The sequence below is a fragment of the Drosophila arizonae genome, chromosome 5, assembly GCF_054131065.1.
Source record: "Drosophila arizonae isolate 15081-1271.41 chromosome 5, UAZ_ARI_1.0, whole genome shotgun sequence".
In the NCBI taxonomy this organism is placed as follows: Eukaryota; Metazoa; Arthropoda; class Insecta; order Diptera; family Drosophilidae; genus Drosophila; species Drosophila arizonae.
Window position 1 is genome coordinate 8,288,839 of NC_142925.1, and position 16,180 is coordinate 8,305,018.

At 41.6% G+C, this 16,180-nt stretch overlaps 4 protein-coding genes across 6 annotated transcripts; 1 reads left to right on the forward strand and 3 right to left on the reverse strand.

Annotated features, from left to right (window-relative positions):
* Window positions 1–4,352: 4,352 nt before the first annotated feature.
* koi (Sad1 and UNC84 domain-containing protein klaroid) lies at window positions 4,353–13,173 on the reverse strand. 3 transcript variants are annotated; one of them, XM_018012830.2, is made up of 7 exons: window positions 13,002–13,172; window positions 11,895–12,067; window positions 10,371–10,805; window positions 9,652–10,211; window positions 5,773–7,278; window positions 5,587–5,699; window positions 4,353–5,531 (listed from the first exon to the last, which is right to left on the reverse strand). In XM_018012830.2, the coding sequence occupies exons 2-7, from the start codon at window positions 12,050–12,052 to the stop codon at window positions 5,316–5,318; spliced, it is 2,988 nt and encodes a 995-aa protein (XP_017868319.1). In that variant the 5' UTR covers window positions 12,053–12,067; window positions 13,002–13,172; the 3' UTR covers window positions 4,353–5,315. The 3 variants fall into 3 exon arrangements, with proteins under 3 accessions (XP_017868319.1, XP_089326879.1, XP_017868322.1); XM_089470753.1 differs by lacking the exon at window positions 11,895–12,067 and having other exon boundaries at window positions 13,002–13,173; XM_018012833.2 differs by lacking the exons at window positions 4,353–5,531; window positions 5,587–5,699; window positions 5,773–7,278 and adding an exon at window positions 7,728–8,738 and having other exon boundaries at window positions 13,002–13,169.
* A 154-nt stretch (window positions 13,174–13,327) lies between these two features.
* ubl (Ubiquitin-like protein 5) lies at window positions 13,328–13,887 on the reverse strand. The gene is made up of 3 exons (XM_018012838.2): window positions 13,751–13,887; window positions 13,557–13,695; window positions 13,328–13,487 (listed from the first exon to the last, which is right to left on the reverse strand). The coding sequence occupies exons 1-3, from the start codon at window positions 13,787–13,789 to the stop codon at window positions 13,444–13,446; spliced, it is 222 nt and encodes a 73-aa protein (XP_017868327.1). The 5' UTR covers window positions 13,790–13,887; the 3' UTR covers window positions 13,328–13,443.
* A 51-nt stretch (window positions 13,888–13,938) lies between these two features.
* On the forward strand, window positions 13,939–14,571 carry LOC108617142 (uncharacterized). The gene is made up of 3 exons (XM_018012836.2): window positions 13,939–14,081; window positions 14,148–14,235; window positions 14,290–14,571. The coding sequence occupies exons 1-3, from the start codon at window positions 13,962–13,964 to the stop codon at window positions 14,427–14,429; spliced, it is 348 nt and encodes a 115-aa protein (XP_017868325.1). The 5' UTR covers window positions 13,939–13,961; the 3' UTR covers window positions 14,430–14,571.
* SdhB (Succinate dehydrogenase, subunit B (iron-sulfur)) lies at window positions 14,446–16,059 on the reverse strand. The gene is made up of 3 exons (XM_018012834.2): window positions 15,840–16,059; window positions 15,126–15,559; window positions 14,446–15,066 (listed from the first exon to the last, which is right to left on the reverse strand). Exons 1-3 carry the CDS (start codon window positions 15,900–15,902, stop codon window positions 14,673–14,675), a joined length of 891 nt encoding a protein of 296 aa, XP_017868323.1. The 5' UTR covers window positions 15,903–16,059; the 3' UTR covers window positions 14,446–14,672.
* Window positions 16,060–16,180: the final 121 nt, after the last annotated feature.

Here is a 16,180-nt window from a genome sequence, read left to right on the forward strand (position 1 = left end):
GGGGTATATGGAACCAGTGCTGGCCCAGGCTAGCCCAGTGCTAGCCCAGTCCTGGCCCGAAGGCCAAATCCTATTAAAATTCAATTGCCTGTAAATGAGCTCGGGCGCTGGGTAACAGAGCCAAAGTTCGGGCCAGCAACTGCCTGGGTCCAACGGCTCTTGTTTGTCACTTAATTAAGGTTAATGTGAGCACAAAGAACAAAACACGCCCACCCGCTGGCCGAGGGCGAGTGACTGACTCGACTGACTCAACTGACTGGCAGCAAGGATTAAGTTTAGATTTGTAAACAAGTTTCATGCGTTATTTAACTTTCAATGCAAATATCCTGTCAGCCAGCATTTATTACATTTGACTACGGCATTTAGGCAGGAGGCAAGAGGCAAGGGGCGGGGGCAGGGGTCAATGGGAAACGTGCGACAAGTTTATTTCATTATGGCCACAAAAGCAACACACATTTGCTCAGTTCACGCTGAGTGCGTCTCGATTTGGGGCACATGTGGCAGTGCCTGGAAAATGCCGGGAAAAGCCGCAAATGGCAGCCAAAATGCCATGAAATCAATTTGAAACTAGGTTTTTCCTTAGCCCAACTTAACGGCCTGTAAAATTATTTTAAAAGTTAGCAAATGCCAAAATTTAATTATGGCCACAACTCAAACAAATGTCTCTAACTACGCGCTGCCAACTTTCGGCACACATTTAGCCACATACGCATACACACACACACACACGCATACACACACGCAGGCAGCTACATGAATCTGAAATTCTGAAAGTTGAAAGTTTTCAGCGCTGTGTCGAATGTATGCGCATTTCTAATGCTCATTTGTTGCATGCCACAGTCGTCTATGTGCGTGTGTGTGTGTGTGTAATGGAGGCAAGCATACGTGTTGCCAAAGTATTGCCTGAACACATTAACAATGTAATCATTTTTGGCTGAATTTAACGCAAATGAAATGAAAATGTGACAATTGGATGAAGGACTAAAAGGAGTTCGATGCTTTCCTATTTGGCACGCCCATTGGGTCGGATCATATAGCTTACGGTTTATTTCTAAAGGATATCATCAACTACCAACTACTACTACTACTATCTATACTACTATGGTACTCTCTAACCATTAAACTGCTACTTATCTACTACTATTACTATTATACTATCCATACATATATCAACTACAAAAGCTACTACTAATACTACTACTAATACTACAATTCGCCTACTATGTACAACTTTGTGTCATCTATATACTACTATTAGAAATAATCTTACTATCTGTCTACTACTATTATTATTATGTTACTATCCATATAATACTATTAATATTATGCTACTGCTGATTTATTACTATTACTAATATACTACTATATACAGATACATATATATCTACTACTGCAACTTTGTGTCATCTATCTACTACTCTTATTATGTTACTATCTATTATTACTACTACTACTACTAATATTATGCCACTACTGATCTACTACTATTACTAATATACTACTATATACAGATACATATATCTACTATTGCAACTATGTGTTATCTACCTACTACTATTACTATTATGCTACTATCTATCTACTACTATTACTAATATACTACTATATATATACTACATACAAAAGTAAATTCGCAATTTCAATTCCCTAGCTCCGATTGCACCCCAAGCCATAGCCATTATATACCTCTTCAAGCCAAGCCTAAGCGGGTATGTGCGACGTATCTGCTAATATGCCAAACATTTTTCAGCTGCAGATATTATCTACGCATGCAAATGTTCTTATCAATTTTGTTTCGAACTTTTGGGTTGCAAGAACTAAAGTGAAATCAAATACAAATATCTCAGCCAGCAAACAAATATCCCTTGACACTTTTGCTTACAGGATATGACAGGCACAGCAAGCTTCAGCATTCAAGGCCCCCCAGCTAGAGCTGAAGTTCCCCAAATGCGCATAAAGGTCGCTTGGCAGGCGCTGGCCCATATATACTTATTGCCAAATACTTGGCCAAAGTATTTTATATTATAAGCGCGCTCTCAATGCTTATCAGCGCCAGTTGAAGTTGTGTCAAAGTTTCTGATTTTCCTCGTCTTCTTCTTCTTTTTTTTTTTTTTGCGCTGCTCGCTGATAAGAACGCAGCGAGCCAACGGTGAGGGGGAGGGGCAAGGCAATAAACTATGCAACGATTTAAAGGCAACTTCCGGCTTATGCCGAAATTGCTGTACAAATTCAATAGAATGTGGAAATAATAAAAACGAAGTAAAAAGTGCAAAATAGAAAATAAAAGTTGAGCAGCGGTAAAAAAAAAAACGGTAAGGAAAAAGAAAAGATGAAAAATCCGGTCTAAAGGCGAAAGGTTATTTGTAATGCTGCTGCTTAAAACTTTTCTCATTAGTCACTATTTTTTAGCGGCTGTTTAATTGTTGCAAACGCACCAGAAAAAACCAAAACTTTTCTTTAAGTAGTTAAAGTTGTTTTCCATTTTCCATTATGCATCATTTTTTCTTGAAGTTTTCTCTTTCGCACTTTATATAAAAATAAATTCCTGAGCGCAAGTCAAACAAATGCGGCTTTTAGCACTGCAAGATTTGTGTAAACCAATTAAGCCGCGCCCCGCAGGTGAAATGGAAGAAGAAGAAGAGTTGGAACTAATGAACGCTTCACTGTGCAGATCTAATGAGGCCCAAATAAATTTCCACTTGCAGCAGCCAAACAAAAGAAATATTAAAACTTTACTTTCCAGCCGCTTTCAGGCAAATATATTGGCCGTTAGGCCCACTAATTTCGGGCGATTTGCAAATAAACACGTACAAAGAATGTGCGCACAGGAGGCGGCTGTGAGGGCGAGGGGAACTTGGCCAAAGGGAAACGGAAAGGGCAGTGTCATTCAGCAATTACACAGAGCGAGACAGAGTGTGGGAGAGAGCAAGATAGAGATAGGGAGAGGCCACAAAGGCACAGAGCAACACAAAGGCATATACAGGCTCTATAAGCGAAGCACTTGAGTTATGTCTTTAGCCAGCGATTAGAGATGGGCGCGTGTCGTGCATATGATACGATATAAACTGAGAGAATTTTTAAATATTTTTTATGATTTCTCAATATAATTAAAGAGCAGTGTTTAATTAAAATTTTTTTGATGTTTATATAAAATATAATTTTAGCAAAAATAGACAGGTGTGTAAGCTATTAAACTATCCAAAAACACATAAATTAAAAATTAAAAAATAAATAATAAATAATTTAAAAAAAAATTTTTTTTTTTAATATAACTCGAGGTATCGAAAACTTATTTTACTTCGAAAGCAAAAAACAAAAAAATCTGCTTACTTATGCAAATATGTTTTTTACTCTTCCCCTCCAGCTATCGCAGCCAAAATTCAGTTCTCTAGAAGTTCCATAACTAGCAGCTGTCAGCTCAACGACTAAATCGAGGTAAGCCCAGAGTCAAACTCTCCTACGCGCTCATCTCTAGGTTGAGTTAAAAGCCTCCTGGCACGTTCTTGAGCTCCCTCAACCAGAATGGCCAGCTCTTGCATAGCTCTCAGCAAGTTTAAGCACTGCAATTTCATCTATTTTGCAAGCGATTCCTTGCCCAAAATGTAGCAAATATTCAGCCCATCAGTCAGACCGCCAGTCCGCCAGTCACTGGCTGACAGCGTGAGCTTGTACCTCCAGAGTCAGTCAGTCGGTGAGGCGGAGGAGGTGGCGGCTTTTAATTAAGTGCGTGCCCTGCGCTTGCTAACAAATATGAACTCCTTTGGCAGCTCCTTTTGCCAGCTGCTTTGCCTAAAACATGAATGCACAGATACAAATACAAGCTCACACAAACATACACAAACACACACAGGCACACACACATACACATATTAATGGCTTCCCCGTTTACGTCAAGTGCGTGGAATATTTAAATGTATATATGGATATATATATATGTGTGTGTATATATAAATCTTGCAGTCTCTGCAATTGCTGCATCAATTTGGCCAAGTGGAATGCTGTCAAATAACAATCTGCACATGTGCAACAAATTAAATTGGAATTGAGATGCCTGCCAGGCAGCAGATTGTCTTGGCGCACACGGCCAAATTCTAATTGGAATGCCGTCAAGACGTTAATGAGCTTACAACAAATTATAACGGTGCGCCCACATATACATATAGAGTATATACATATATATATATTGTGTTGGCAAAGTCAACTCAAAATTCAATTAATCGAAAAGTTCCATTCGAAAAACTTGCGCACTTTGCGCTTCGAGCACTTTTCAACTTTTAAGCCGTGCAAAACTTATAAATCGAGATTAATTCGCCTTTTTACTTCTGCAATTGCATTAACAATTATGATGATCATTTAATTTGTGCAACGCATTTATTTAAATTCACTCGGGAGAGACTGCAAACTGTTGAAACTGGGTAAATTATTATGGGGTTGTTTAGGCTATTACGTTTGTACTTAAAAGTTACAACAAATGTGTGTATAAATAATATATTAAAATTATTATTAATTTACTAACTATTTTTGGGTTCAACTTCTTAGCATATAAATTAGTTATGAACGTATACAAATTGATGAAATGTAGCTGGGTTCGAGATATGTAAATTCTGTTTCATATATATTCTTCACTACTCTATAAACAAATGAGATATTTATTGTTATTGATATTGTTATTGCGCGACATTTCAATGAGTTTCAGTTAGGCTTCAGCTATTGTATCAATTCCGTTTTCAATCCAATTTCTATGGCGTAGTTTACAAACAATTCATACCTGAACATGTATAAAAAATGGAAACCTAAGAATAACTTAAAGTTACATCTATAGCTATATATATATTTATTATATATATAGCAAGTAAATGGCTTAGTTAGGTTAGTTGTTAGCCTATGACTATTAAGTTCAGAACGTTCTACAAATGGCAAAAACAGTTTAAAAATAATTTCAATTACACTTGAATATTTTAAAAATAAGCGAACTAATCAAAAACTAAATCATAATAAATATTATAGGACACACTGCACACGACTCGAGGCATCTACTATTAGTTTTAAGCTATACATATCTATATATATATATATACATATGCTGGTTAAGGTTAACACACTGCCCCGACTTAAGTATCATACAAAAACACTTAAACGCTATAGCCTTACGTTTTTTATTTGTAGTTAACGTATTCTTAAGCTTATGTTGTTAGTAGTTGTTCTGCTCCTGCATCTGTTTCTAGTTCTTCTGCTTGTAAGTATTGTAAAGTTTCCTTTTTAAGGCACTGACATTATGTACACCTGACTGAGGTGGAGCCTAAGCTCCTAGGTATCTATGAGGAGGGTGGCGGCTTGCCGTGCACACGAAAGCGGTACAGGCACGTATAGTCCGGTTGGCCATGATTCGACTCGATGCGCAGCTCGACGATCTCGTAGGAACGCTTGATGTCCATGTTTTGTACGGGAAAGAATTGGAGCGAGGCACCGTTATCCTGATATTCATACTCACCGAACAGCACCGGATCCTGATCCTTCTCGTGCTCCAGTCCCTGCAAAGTAAAGCAATTAGTAGGGGAATATAATAAATTTGTATTGAAGACTCACCCAAACGGTAAAGTTGCGTGGCGCCGAATCAATGCGCCCTGTAGGCGACAAGCTCTTGGGTATGTGCTCCAGCGTGAAGCCCGTGACGTGAACCATGGAGTTGAGCTTCAGCACTGCAATTGAATAGATGGTTTACCATGAGCAATCTCTCTCTCTCTCTCTCTCTAATAGACATATTATACGTACCCAGAAATCCGGGAAATCCTTGAAAGGCCCAGCACTCGCCGGGCTGCACGTTGGGCGATATGGCCACCCTGGGCGTATTGGTGGGATACCAGAGCGGAATGCCAAAGACGGAGATCTGTGCCGATTTGGTCTGATAGCTTTCGGTGCAGCGCGTGGACAGAATTTGCCCGCCCGCCGACTCCAGGGCAAAGTCGACCAGGCCCGTTTTATCCGCATCGTAGACGGCCAGCACAGACTTGACTATGTTGCGCACCTCATCGTCGTGCATGAGCGCCTTCAGCGACTGGGAGCTGGCATTCTGCTTGGCCTCCACAACGAGCAGGATCTCGCGCTTGAGCCGCTCGCTAATGTCGCTCATCAGGACGAGGCTGGAGCGTTCGATCTCCGCGCGTATGTTGTTGTTGGTCTTCTCGTTCAACTCGAGCAGCTGCTGCTCCAGATAGTCCTTGGCCACGAACATGCTGCGCACCCAGTTCTGCAGATCCACATCATCCAGTTTGCCGCCCGCCGTCTGCTTGAAGCCCAATATCTCGACCAACGTCAGCTTCACCTGCTTGTTGAGCAGCGCGAACTGCGACTCATTCAAGGCCGCCAGCTTGGCCTCGATCTCGGCGAGGAGGCCGCTGAAGCGCTGATCCTGTGCCAGCTCGTGCTGCTGCATGCGCGCCAGCAAATCGTCCTGCGTGAGCTTCAGATTGCTGATGGACTGCTGCAGATTGGCGTTCTCCATCTGCTTGTCTGAGAGCGCCAGCTTGATGAATGCAATTTCCCTGTTTAGCTGCTCGATTTGCTGATCCGCATTCGACTGGCCCGAGCCCTCCTCCTTGGCTTGCTGCTGCTGCAGTCCCAGATTGATGCGTGCGTCGACAAATTCTGCCAGCTCTGGTGAGCCCAGCAGCCGCTCGAGCAGCGCACCCAAGTCGATGCGCTCCAGCAGCAGCGTGTAGTGCTCTTCCTTTAGATTGAACTCGGCCTTGACCAAGCGCGTGATCTCCTGCAGCTGTGCGGACGTCAGCTTTACCTGTCCCCCCTGCCACTCGCCCGACTGCTGCAGTTCCAGCTTTAAGCGCAGCACCAAGTCAGCCAGCTGCTGCTCACTGAGCTGCGCCCGCTGATCCGGAAACTGCTGCAGATTCTCGCGCATGAGCTTAACTATGATCTGTATCTGTTGCGGCGACAATTGTTGCTGCTGTTGCTGCTGCTCTTTGGCTTGCTGCTGCAGCTTCAGCTCCACCAGCTGCTGCACATAGCTGTTCACATGATTCAATATGTTCTCATACTCCTCCGGGGTAAGCGACTTCTGCATGCTCTGCTGCACTTGCTCCATATTGAGCCTAATGGCAGCCGCCTCCTGCTGCTCGCGTGGCAGCCACAGCGCCATCAAAGCAGCCCCAGCCTGCAACAATCGCCCACGCAGCGAGGCATAGGCCGTCAGAGGCAAAGGCAGCAGCGCCTCAGTGCGATGCGCCATCTCCAAGCGCTGCTGCTCCGGCAACTGCTGCCAACCTGCAAGAGAAGGAGTCCAAGCATTAGTCCTGGGCAACGGGCAATGGGCAGAGGCATTTCAACAGATATATATCCTTCTACATTTGCAACTTTTTAGATTTCTTTCTTTGATTCTTCTTACAGCACATGTCAAAAGGAACTGTTCGATAGGGAATTTTCGGGGCGACGCCAATGAGCACAAATGCAGAAGGATAGAGTTTCTGTTCAATGGGAAATTGTTCGTAATTATTATTTTACTTACCATTTCAACTCGCAATTGCAATCGCGTGGCATAGCTCAATAAAATGGCAAATAAAACAATTTACAATTTTGCAAAATATTCTGTTCTTTTTTTTTTTTCTTTGTACTGTATTTCGTCAATGATTATGAAATTGTTTGCATTTATTATAATAAATTGAGGGCTCTTGTTTAATTTTTGATAGACAAATACAATGGCAAACAATGAAAGGTTACAATTGAAACGTTGTTTAACAACAAAGAAAATAGTTTATTTCAAACGTTGTACGAAATTGCGATTGGCGACAAATCTGAAGAACAGACGCAAATTTATTTGTACAATTTATCATTTTATAATTAATTATAAATAATTGCACAAAGCTCAAATTTTTGTGGCCAAAAACAAGGCGTACAACAACAAAGAATGAATTTAATGTAATTTTTAAATTAATATTTATGTTTTCTTTTTTTCACAATTTGAACAGCGAAGCGAGTTTGTTCGCCCTCTCTCTCTCTCTCTCTCTCTCTCTATCCTTCTCCATATTGCGTCATATTGTAGGCGGGTGTAGGGGAATTTGGTACGTAAGGGATGAGGGGGGAAGTATGAAAGTGTAAGTATGCATGTGGGTGTGTGTGTGAGTGATGTGGGTGTAAATATTTGGTGGGTTTCAGACCGAACACAAACATATATATATCTATATATACATATGCATATATGTATATACATGTACAGTTGGTCAAAGATCATTATATAAACATACAAACGAAAAATTTAACATGAACTTAGGTGAGCAATGTTTTTGTCGATTTTTAGGAAATGCTAAGCAAAATGCTTGAATTTGTACTTGAATTGATCTTGATTTAAGACTTGAAAGTTTCTCGATTAACGCGCATAAGAAAAAACAATAATTTTCGAGCTGCCATCAGAGCAACAGCTGCTGCAGCAGCTCATGGCCAAAACGAAAGCAGAATTGCAGAAAATAATCATTAAACACGATCGTAATAGACGTTCGGCTGAAACCACTGACGCCCCTTGCTGGCCACATTCTGGCCGATAGTTTTCAGATACACCAAATAATCATCGGCCCAGTCACGCACGCGCACAGCCTGATCGATGGCCTGCGAACGTAGCCTTTCATATTGGGCCACAATATCGATCTTCGGGAATTCGGGTAGTTCAAGTATGGTAATTTTAATTTTTCTGGGTGGGAAGCTTTCATGGGGATTCAGATAATAGAACAGACCTGAAAAGTTACAAAAGTTTCAAAATTAGCAAATATAACTTAGAATATTCAATACTATAAAAAAGATAAAATGAAGTGTGATAAGTTTTCAAATTTAACGCAAACATTAACACTATTTGATATGGAAGTCTCAAAAGTTTTTCTACTTGTATGCAAAAAATTATTTTATCAAAACAAAAAAAATAATAATAAAAAAAAATTATTATTTTATATAATTTGTTTAAGTTTCTATAGTGTTGTCATATTGTTGATTTTTCACTTCAATCTATAATCTTTGTTATGGAATCAAATCTACTTTTAAAGAGTCTATCAATTTTTAGGCAGATTCTTTCATATATATCTGAATATATATCATTAATACTCATTTTTCTCAACACACACTTTATAAATATGTTTACGTATATCTTACACATATAACTCAATCTAAATCATACAAATCAACTCTAATTTGTCTGCCCATATATTTCTCATATATCTCTGTAGTAATACTCCTCTTACTTTTCTACCCAACAATAAGATCAACTAAGCAAATTACGCTAACTATGCTAAGCATTCCATATGTCTAATAATATCAATCAATCCCGTTCTATTGAGTTTTCTCATACAAATTATGCATACAATTTCCATATCAATATCAACAACCGCAACGCGCACAAGCAACTTGTTGCTGACGTCATATGGCTGTCAACGACCAGAGGCGACAAGCAGAAAGGTGAACTATATGTATACAGAGAGATATATGTATATATCTACACATTATATACTCGTAGCATTGGTGGTAGCCGCCATTCAAGGTAAGCCTTTGGCTGACGTTCAATGTCAAGGCGTGTGCACGCGTTGACAGATTTTACATTGAATATATAATAAATACTTATCTAATAGTTTACATATATTATCATAGGTCTACACTCACCCACTACCATCAGTACTGGCAACAGTAGGAGCAGAGAGAGCAAGAAACGCTTCTTCCACTTGTTCTCCGCATTGTTGGACCTGAGCAGCCAAGTGTCCAGGCTGAGCACCGAGGCGATGCCGATGTAGATGTGACGCATCAAGCTCAACAGGCTGGAGGCAATAAGGCCGTGCTTCGGCTGACGATCGCGCTTGGCATAGTAGCTCTGATAGGCGCTCGATTCCGTTTCCGATATGTTCGCAATGCTGGTCCACACGCTGCTGATGCTGCTCACGATGGTGGTGATGATGCGCAGCAGCCACCAGCTCTGCACCTGCTTGTCGAACTGTGTGTCGTCCACCTCGTCGGCCGAGTCGTAATTCAAGTGCGTATAGTTCGCCTGATAGCGACGGCGTATGAACTCCTCCTGAGCTGGATCACGATTGACCATATAATTCACGCGCTGATCATGATGCTCCAGGCTGCGACGTGACATGTTCGGCATTGCGACGATTCCCGGTGCCAGTTGGCGCCGATGTGGCGACAGTTCTGAATACGTATAATCAGTTTTCGGTGTTTTGCTGCAAAGCAAAATAAAAAAACACAATTATTTTCGATTCACTAGACTCAAGGCACACAAATCGAAATCAGAGCTGGACTGGCAGTTTCCTAGAGAGAACAAAAGCAACTGACTGCTTTATCAAGGCCTCTCTGGACTCCCCACCTGACAGCTAACTTACTTCCAGTACTCGCCCGCATTTTTGTACTCGATGTAGGCCAAATGATCATCGCTTAAATTAGCCTTGCTATTGCCATTGGAACGTGTGCGACTTTTGCGCTGCTCCTGCTGCTGTTGATGCAACTCCTGTGTGGTATTCAAGACATTCTGTGCCGTCTCCAACTCGCTGCGCGGCGTCGATGTGACAGCGGTCAGGCTGTTGAGGGCATCGTTGAAGCGCTTGCCGGTATTGGTGATCATGGTGGTCACCGTGGCAGCCTTGCGTTTAGGCTCTGGCGTTGCATCCTCGCTCGAATAGTCCGAGGTCAGCTGTGCCGCAGCCTTTGAGCGAGTGGTTTTAATGGCGTCGCTTTTGGTGATGGTGGCGCTGCTGATGCTGCCGCTGCTAGTTGTCTTCGATATCTTTGTTTCGACCACGTGTTCCTCCATAATGGTTCTGTAAATAAGCCAACAAGTTAGTTGATAGCAGCGGAAACGTTAAGTTAAACGGTCAGATATATGATAGCCCCCATGCGTAATTAACGCAAAATCTGAATCAAAACAAACCCCAAAATATGGTAGCTCATAAATGCTTTACAAATAGAAACGCGTCTGACCTTCAACGACTAGAAGCAAAACAAAAACCAGCAAGCAGGCATTTGGTTTTTAACATGAAAACGACGCTCTCATGGCCAGATTGCCTCCGCCTCCCGGCTGATGTCGTCATCAACGAAATGAAACGAAATAAAACCACAAAGCGCATGTTTGATTCAACTCGCGCGCCAAAAACAAACAAACAAACGCTCGAAGCTAGACGCGCTAGCGCACCCTGTATGGCAAGTCAAAGACCCTGTATATGTTACTCTCATCAGAGCTGAACGCGTTTTTCTCTGCTATCGCTGGCAAATGAATCACATGTGCTTGATCGTGTTTGCTCGCAAGAGAAGTGATGTCATCTCCCATATCTCTCTCTCTCTCTCTCTCTCTCTCTCTCTCTCTCTCTCTCTCTCTCACTCTCACTCCAGCACACATGCTTGGTCATGAATTATATTTGCAATATAGTTTTCTCAAATTAATTGCATATTTTCAATTACTTATTCACTCTGCTTAACAGCGTTGCCACCTGATTTGCCTATATACAGTTAGCGCAGCAGATGGTGACTGCCTCACTGTGATTACTGACAGTGACTGTTAGCGCATCTCTAGCCAAGCATTTTGTTTCTGTTTGCTCGATTCCAAAACACAATTTTCGCGCCGAGTGTGAATAGCAAGGCGATGACGTCATGCTCACGTACACTAATGCACACAAGCTGAACGTGTGCTGCTTGGCTGGCATTGGTATCTGTGTTTATTCGTATTTATGACGCGCCTTTGTTTGGTTCAATCGCCCAACGTAACGTTACTTTTTAACTCTCCGATACTCTCCACTCTCCGCTCTTCAAAACATTGTGCAGTAGGCTAACTGATAAGCAGCGCATTTTCATGAGTGCTCTATTTTTGGGGCTATCGAAGGAATTTATGTTTTGATATGCTCAAGTATACTTACTGCACATTGGGCGCCACAGACTGTTTCTTCTTCTTGTGATTCATATGCCCCTCTGTGCCGGCACGCTCACAATTGTCTTGGTCGCAGTCGGAGTGCAGGAACGGCGTCTTTGAACGCGAACGCCGGCGCGTCTCGATTTGATAGGGCTCTCCAATCATAGCTTAAGAGTTTTGCTGCAAACGAAAAGAATAAACAATTAACGTTTGACTCCAAACATTAATTGTTCATTCTTTTCGTTTGCAGCAATTTTTGTCTGTTTATGTGTGTGTGCGCATAGTTTGTTTATGTGTGTGTGCATAGTTTGTTTATGTATGTGTGCGTGTGACGGGCGTGGATTGTTTACCATGTAAATTTATTTCAGTTAATATTGAGCATTGGACAGGGGGCCAAATGACAAACGAGCAAACGAGCATTACAATTGGTAATGAAACAAGATCTAACGAAACTCTTAGCACATACGCACACACACAAACACATACACATTCAGGTTTACATATTCGTGCGTGCGTTCGTGCTACGGAGTTTCTTTAACGCTCGACTGCTCAACAACAAATCGGTTTGCGGGCCCGAAAACATTAACATTACAGAATTATGCAATGCGTGTGGAAATGAGCGCAGTTGCTAGATTTTTAATTAGATCGCAATGAGAGCGCAACATAGATCTAAAAATAAATACGGGCAGCTGCGTTGCCGGGTGGGCCTTTGCAAAGAAGTCGGCAAATTGCATGCGAAGCACCACAATTTTTCATTAAGGGCACTCAGGGTGGGCAACACATACAAAAAAAAAAATAAATAAACAAGAATGAAGGTAACCACGCCATAAACAAACAAATAATTCGCTTTAATCAATAAAATGCGACGCGGTGAAAGGCACTCTCAACTCTACTATTTTATCTTCGTTTATTTTTTTTTTTTTTCGGTGATATGCGTGAAAATCTAAACAAGTTTTCCGAGCCGCAAGTGCGTCAGCAAAAGCCGAAGCAAACGCCGCGTCGAATTTTTTTCTTCACTTTTCGTAGCGTGCCAATTGGAGGAAATGCGGCACACACACACACACACACACACACACACACAAATACACAATCGTTGTGAATATTAATCACTTACTCTTTCACACATTCAAGTCGATTAGCTCAAGAATTTATTTCTATTTAATGTGCTTTTGCACAATTTGTGTTTTTATTGTCGGCTGTTATTATTTATTAATAGATTTTCAACAGCAAATTAAACACGTCCGACGCCGACAGCAGAAAAACTACGAGTGATTCGATAAATGTACCCCCCTGCCGGTGAGACGATTCGTTTACGATGTATCGATAGACTGTACCCAGTGGCAGGTACGATATTTTGTCCACATATCGTTTACAACAAATATTTCGATATATACCTGTGTACCTATGTTATGTTAGCATTGTTAACAGAAACACTATAAATTTATTATTTCTTAAATAAAAACAGGATTTACATTTAATATGTTATGTTTTGTTACATTATCATAGAATATAAAAGACTTTTTGTATAGGTACAACAGCTTCTTGGACCGAGTAGCCTATTGGTAGTAGAGCTCCAGATTCATGCCGTCATGAATTTCATCTGCAAGTACCATAAATGGCAAGATATTAATATAAACTAAATCAGATTACCAATATCAAGTATAATTACAATCGGATAGGCGAATGGGATCCTTATAGATGGTGTACCACTTTTTCAGCACAATCTTCTCATGCTTTGTACCAGTTTGTGCCGCTATTAATTTCTTAAGGTCCCCAATTGTGTCGTCTGGGTTGCACTTTACACGCACCTGCCAAACAGTTGAAAACATTAATTTGTGGTTTGTTTAAATGCAAATATATTACCTTTTTGCCCAGACGGTCATTGCAAGTTATCTCAATCATGTTTGTGTTCCTCCTTTTTAATGCACAACAAATATACTTCGATAACTGCTAATTCTGGCAATGGCTTCATTATCGATATGTTTGTGCGTTGCCAGAATGTCGCAAAAATTTCTCTGCAAAAATAAATAGACGCCGAATTGCAATATTGAAAATATTTTAAATTATTGCGAAGATGTCTATGATTCCATTCTTTCCTAATCTCAAGCCAACCGTGGCTAATCGTTTTTGGTTTGATATGACATCCGATGATGAGATGCAAACAAAGCGCTATGAGGACGAGCGCAGGAATTGGGTATGTCTGACATAAATATGTGTACATTGAAATTAAATTGAATTACAATTGTGTTTTCTACCTTAGCGAGAATCTTTAAAGACTGCGGCTACAGATTTGCAGCCACTGGGTAAGGTGCACACTATCACTGGCGTCGAAACAGATGATGAGGATGGTAAGTCGCGAGCATAATAACATTGGGTGTGATTTTCATATTTGCTTCCCACAGCCAACGATGACAGTGAGGACACCGATAGTCACGATGAGGAGGACGATGAGACAAACGATCGTGTCATTCCCGTTACACAGGATTTCTACTCGGCGGACGATATACAAATGAACGACGAGACCTCGCCCACAGCACCCTAAATGGAAAGGCATTGCATAGATACACCATTTAGTTAGTTAAGAGTTAGTTACTGTTGCGATTACAAAGTTCCCTTTACAAACTGTAATAACAATTTTCGTTTACTTTAAGCTTAAATAAATTATAAACACAATAAGCAAATGATATAGTTGGTTATTATCATTATAGTTTGCTACTAGTTGGGGGTGTTGCGGGGATCGACTGAAGAGTTCACAGAGTCACAGAAAAGGCTTCACGCATTTCGTCTACTTGTGAAGCGCCGCAGTCTCCAATTTGGGCGCTGGCTTCGAGGCCAAGCCCGAGAGCAATTTCTTGATCTCGGCAATGGCGCGACCCGGATTCAAGCCCTTCGGACAGGTGCGCGTGCAGTTCATGATGGTGTGGCAACGGTACACGCTGAAGGGATCCTTCAGCTTGCTCAGACGCTCAACGGAGTTCTCGTCACGCGAGTCAATGATCCAGCGATAGGCCTGCATCAGCACAGCCGGGCCAAGGTACTTCTCGGCATTCCACCAGTACGACGGGCATGAGGTGGAGCAGCAAGCGCACAGAATGCACTCGTACAGGCCGTCCAACTTGGAGCGATCCTCCACAGATTGTAAGTACTGTGCCTTGCCCTTCTTCTCCCCGGCTTCGTTTCTGTGCAGGATTTACGAGTTATTAATCCAAATTCCATATTGAATCCCATTGCTACTCACTTGCGCTGCAGCCAGGGCTGAATATTTTTGTACTGCTCGTAGAAGTTATTCATGTCCGGCACCAGATCCCTCACCACATACATGTGGGGCAGCGGGTACACCTTCAGAGGCTTCGGGCTGGTCGCATCGATCTTGCTGATGCAAGCGAGCGTGTTGGTGCCGCCAATGTTCATGGCGCACGATCCGCAAATGCCCTCGCGGCACGAACGACGGAACGTCAGTGTCGGATCCATCTCGTTCTTGATCTTGATCAAGGCATCCAGCACCATGGGACCGCACTCACGCATGTTGATCTCATAGGTCTGCATGTAGGGCTTCTCGCCGGCATTGTCTGGATTCCAGCGGTAGATCTCGAACTTCTTGATCTGTGGCTCTTGCGCTGCCTTGGGCTGTGCCTGTTGCTCCAGCTGCGTCGTGTTGCTGATTGCGCGCAACTAAAAAAAGAAAAGCGATACTGAGTTAATTTGATAAATAATTGGCGCTAGAGTCACGCCATAGAAAAAAAAAATTTTTTTTTTTGACGAAAATGTTTACATAATCGCAAATTTTGTTGTTTGTGCGACGCACTTGATTTGCATTTCATCAGATACGATCGCGTATTAGTTATGTTTTTATTATTTATTATATAACAATATTGCCCAAAAATCGACTTCGTACACCCTCGCGGCTCCAGAGGAGGTTTTCTTAGAGCTTTACTGCGCTTTACTCGCTCACCTGATGACGTGCTGCCAAAGAGCTGGCGCGGCTCAAGACCTGTCTGGCTTCGTTGACCAACATTTTTCTAATGAAATTGAAACGTCACTGCGTTTGCAATTTGTTAATTAATTAATCAAATAATACGTTGTTTTCCGACTGGAAAATTACAGTTGCAATCGAGAAGTTTGCACAGCGAAGACCTCTCGAATAGAGTTGTCAAGAAGCACTAATTGGTCTGGTCTAAAAAAGCTAGCCTTAAAATAGCTAAAAATACCAAATGATGAAATTCTTTATATTATATAAAAAAAAATATGAAGTAGATTATGAATAACTATTTGAGTTAGTAGACTAGGTATAAA

Excerpts from the sequence above, each read along its gene's own strand:
- koi (XM_018012830.2), bottom strand. The coding sequence starts at position 12,052 with ATGATTGGAGAGCCCTATCAAATCGAGACGCGCCGGCGTTCGCGTTCA. Across the intron at positions 7,279-9,651 it reads GCCAGTACTGATGGTAGTGG|GTTGGCAGCAGTTGCCGGAG; the intron begins GTGAGTGTAGAC and ends CTTCTCTTGCAG. Across the intron at positions 5,532-5,586 it reads CACGCAACTTTACCGTTTGG|GGACTGGAGCACGAGAAGGA; the intron begins GTGAGTCTTCAA and ends TTTACTTTGCAG.
- ubl (XM_018012838.2), bottom strand. The coding sequence starts at position 13,789 with ATGATTGAGATAACTTGCAATGACCGTCTGGGCAAAAAG. Across the intron at positions 13,696-13,750 it reads ATGACCGTCTGGGCAAAAAG|GTGCGTGTAAAGTGCAACCC; the intron begins GTAATATATTTG and ends ACTGTTTGGCAG. Across the intron at positions 13,488-13,556 it reads TCCCATTCGCCTATCCGATT|ATGAAATTCATGACGGCATG; the intron begins GTAATTATACTT and ends TGGTACTTGCAG.
- LOC108617142 (XM_018012836.2), top strand. The coding sequence starts at position 13,962 with ATGTCTATGATTCCATTCTTTCCTAATCTCAAGCCAACCGTGGCTAAT. Across the intron at positions 14,082-14,147 it reads AGGACGAGCGCAGGAATTGG|CGAGAATCTTTAAAGACTGC; the intron begins GTATGTCTGACA and ends TTTCTACCTTAG. Across the intron at positions 14,236-14,289 it reads CGAAACAGATGATGAGGATG|CCAACGATGACAGTGAGGAC; the intron begins GTAAGTCGCGAG and ends TGCTTCCCACAG.
- SdhB (XM_018012834.2), bottom strand. The coding sequence starts at position 15,902 with ATGTTGGTCAACGAAGCCAGACAGGTCTTGAGCCGCGCCAGCTCTTTG. Across the intron at positions 15,560-15,839 it reads CTTTGGCAGCACGTCATCAG|TTGCGCGCAATCAGCAACAC; the intron begins GTGAGCGAGTAA and ends TTCTTTTTTTAG. Across the intron at positions 15,067-15,125 it reads CAGCCCTGGCTGCAGCGCAA|AAACGAAGCCGGGGAGAAGA; the intron begins GTGAGTAGCAAT and ends AATCCTGCACAG.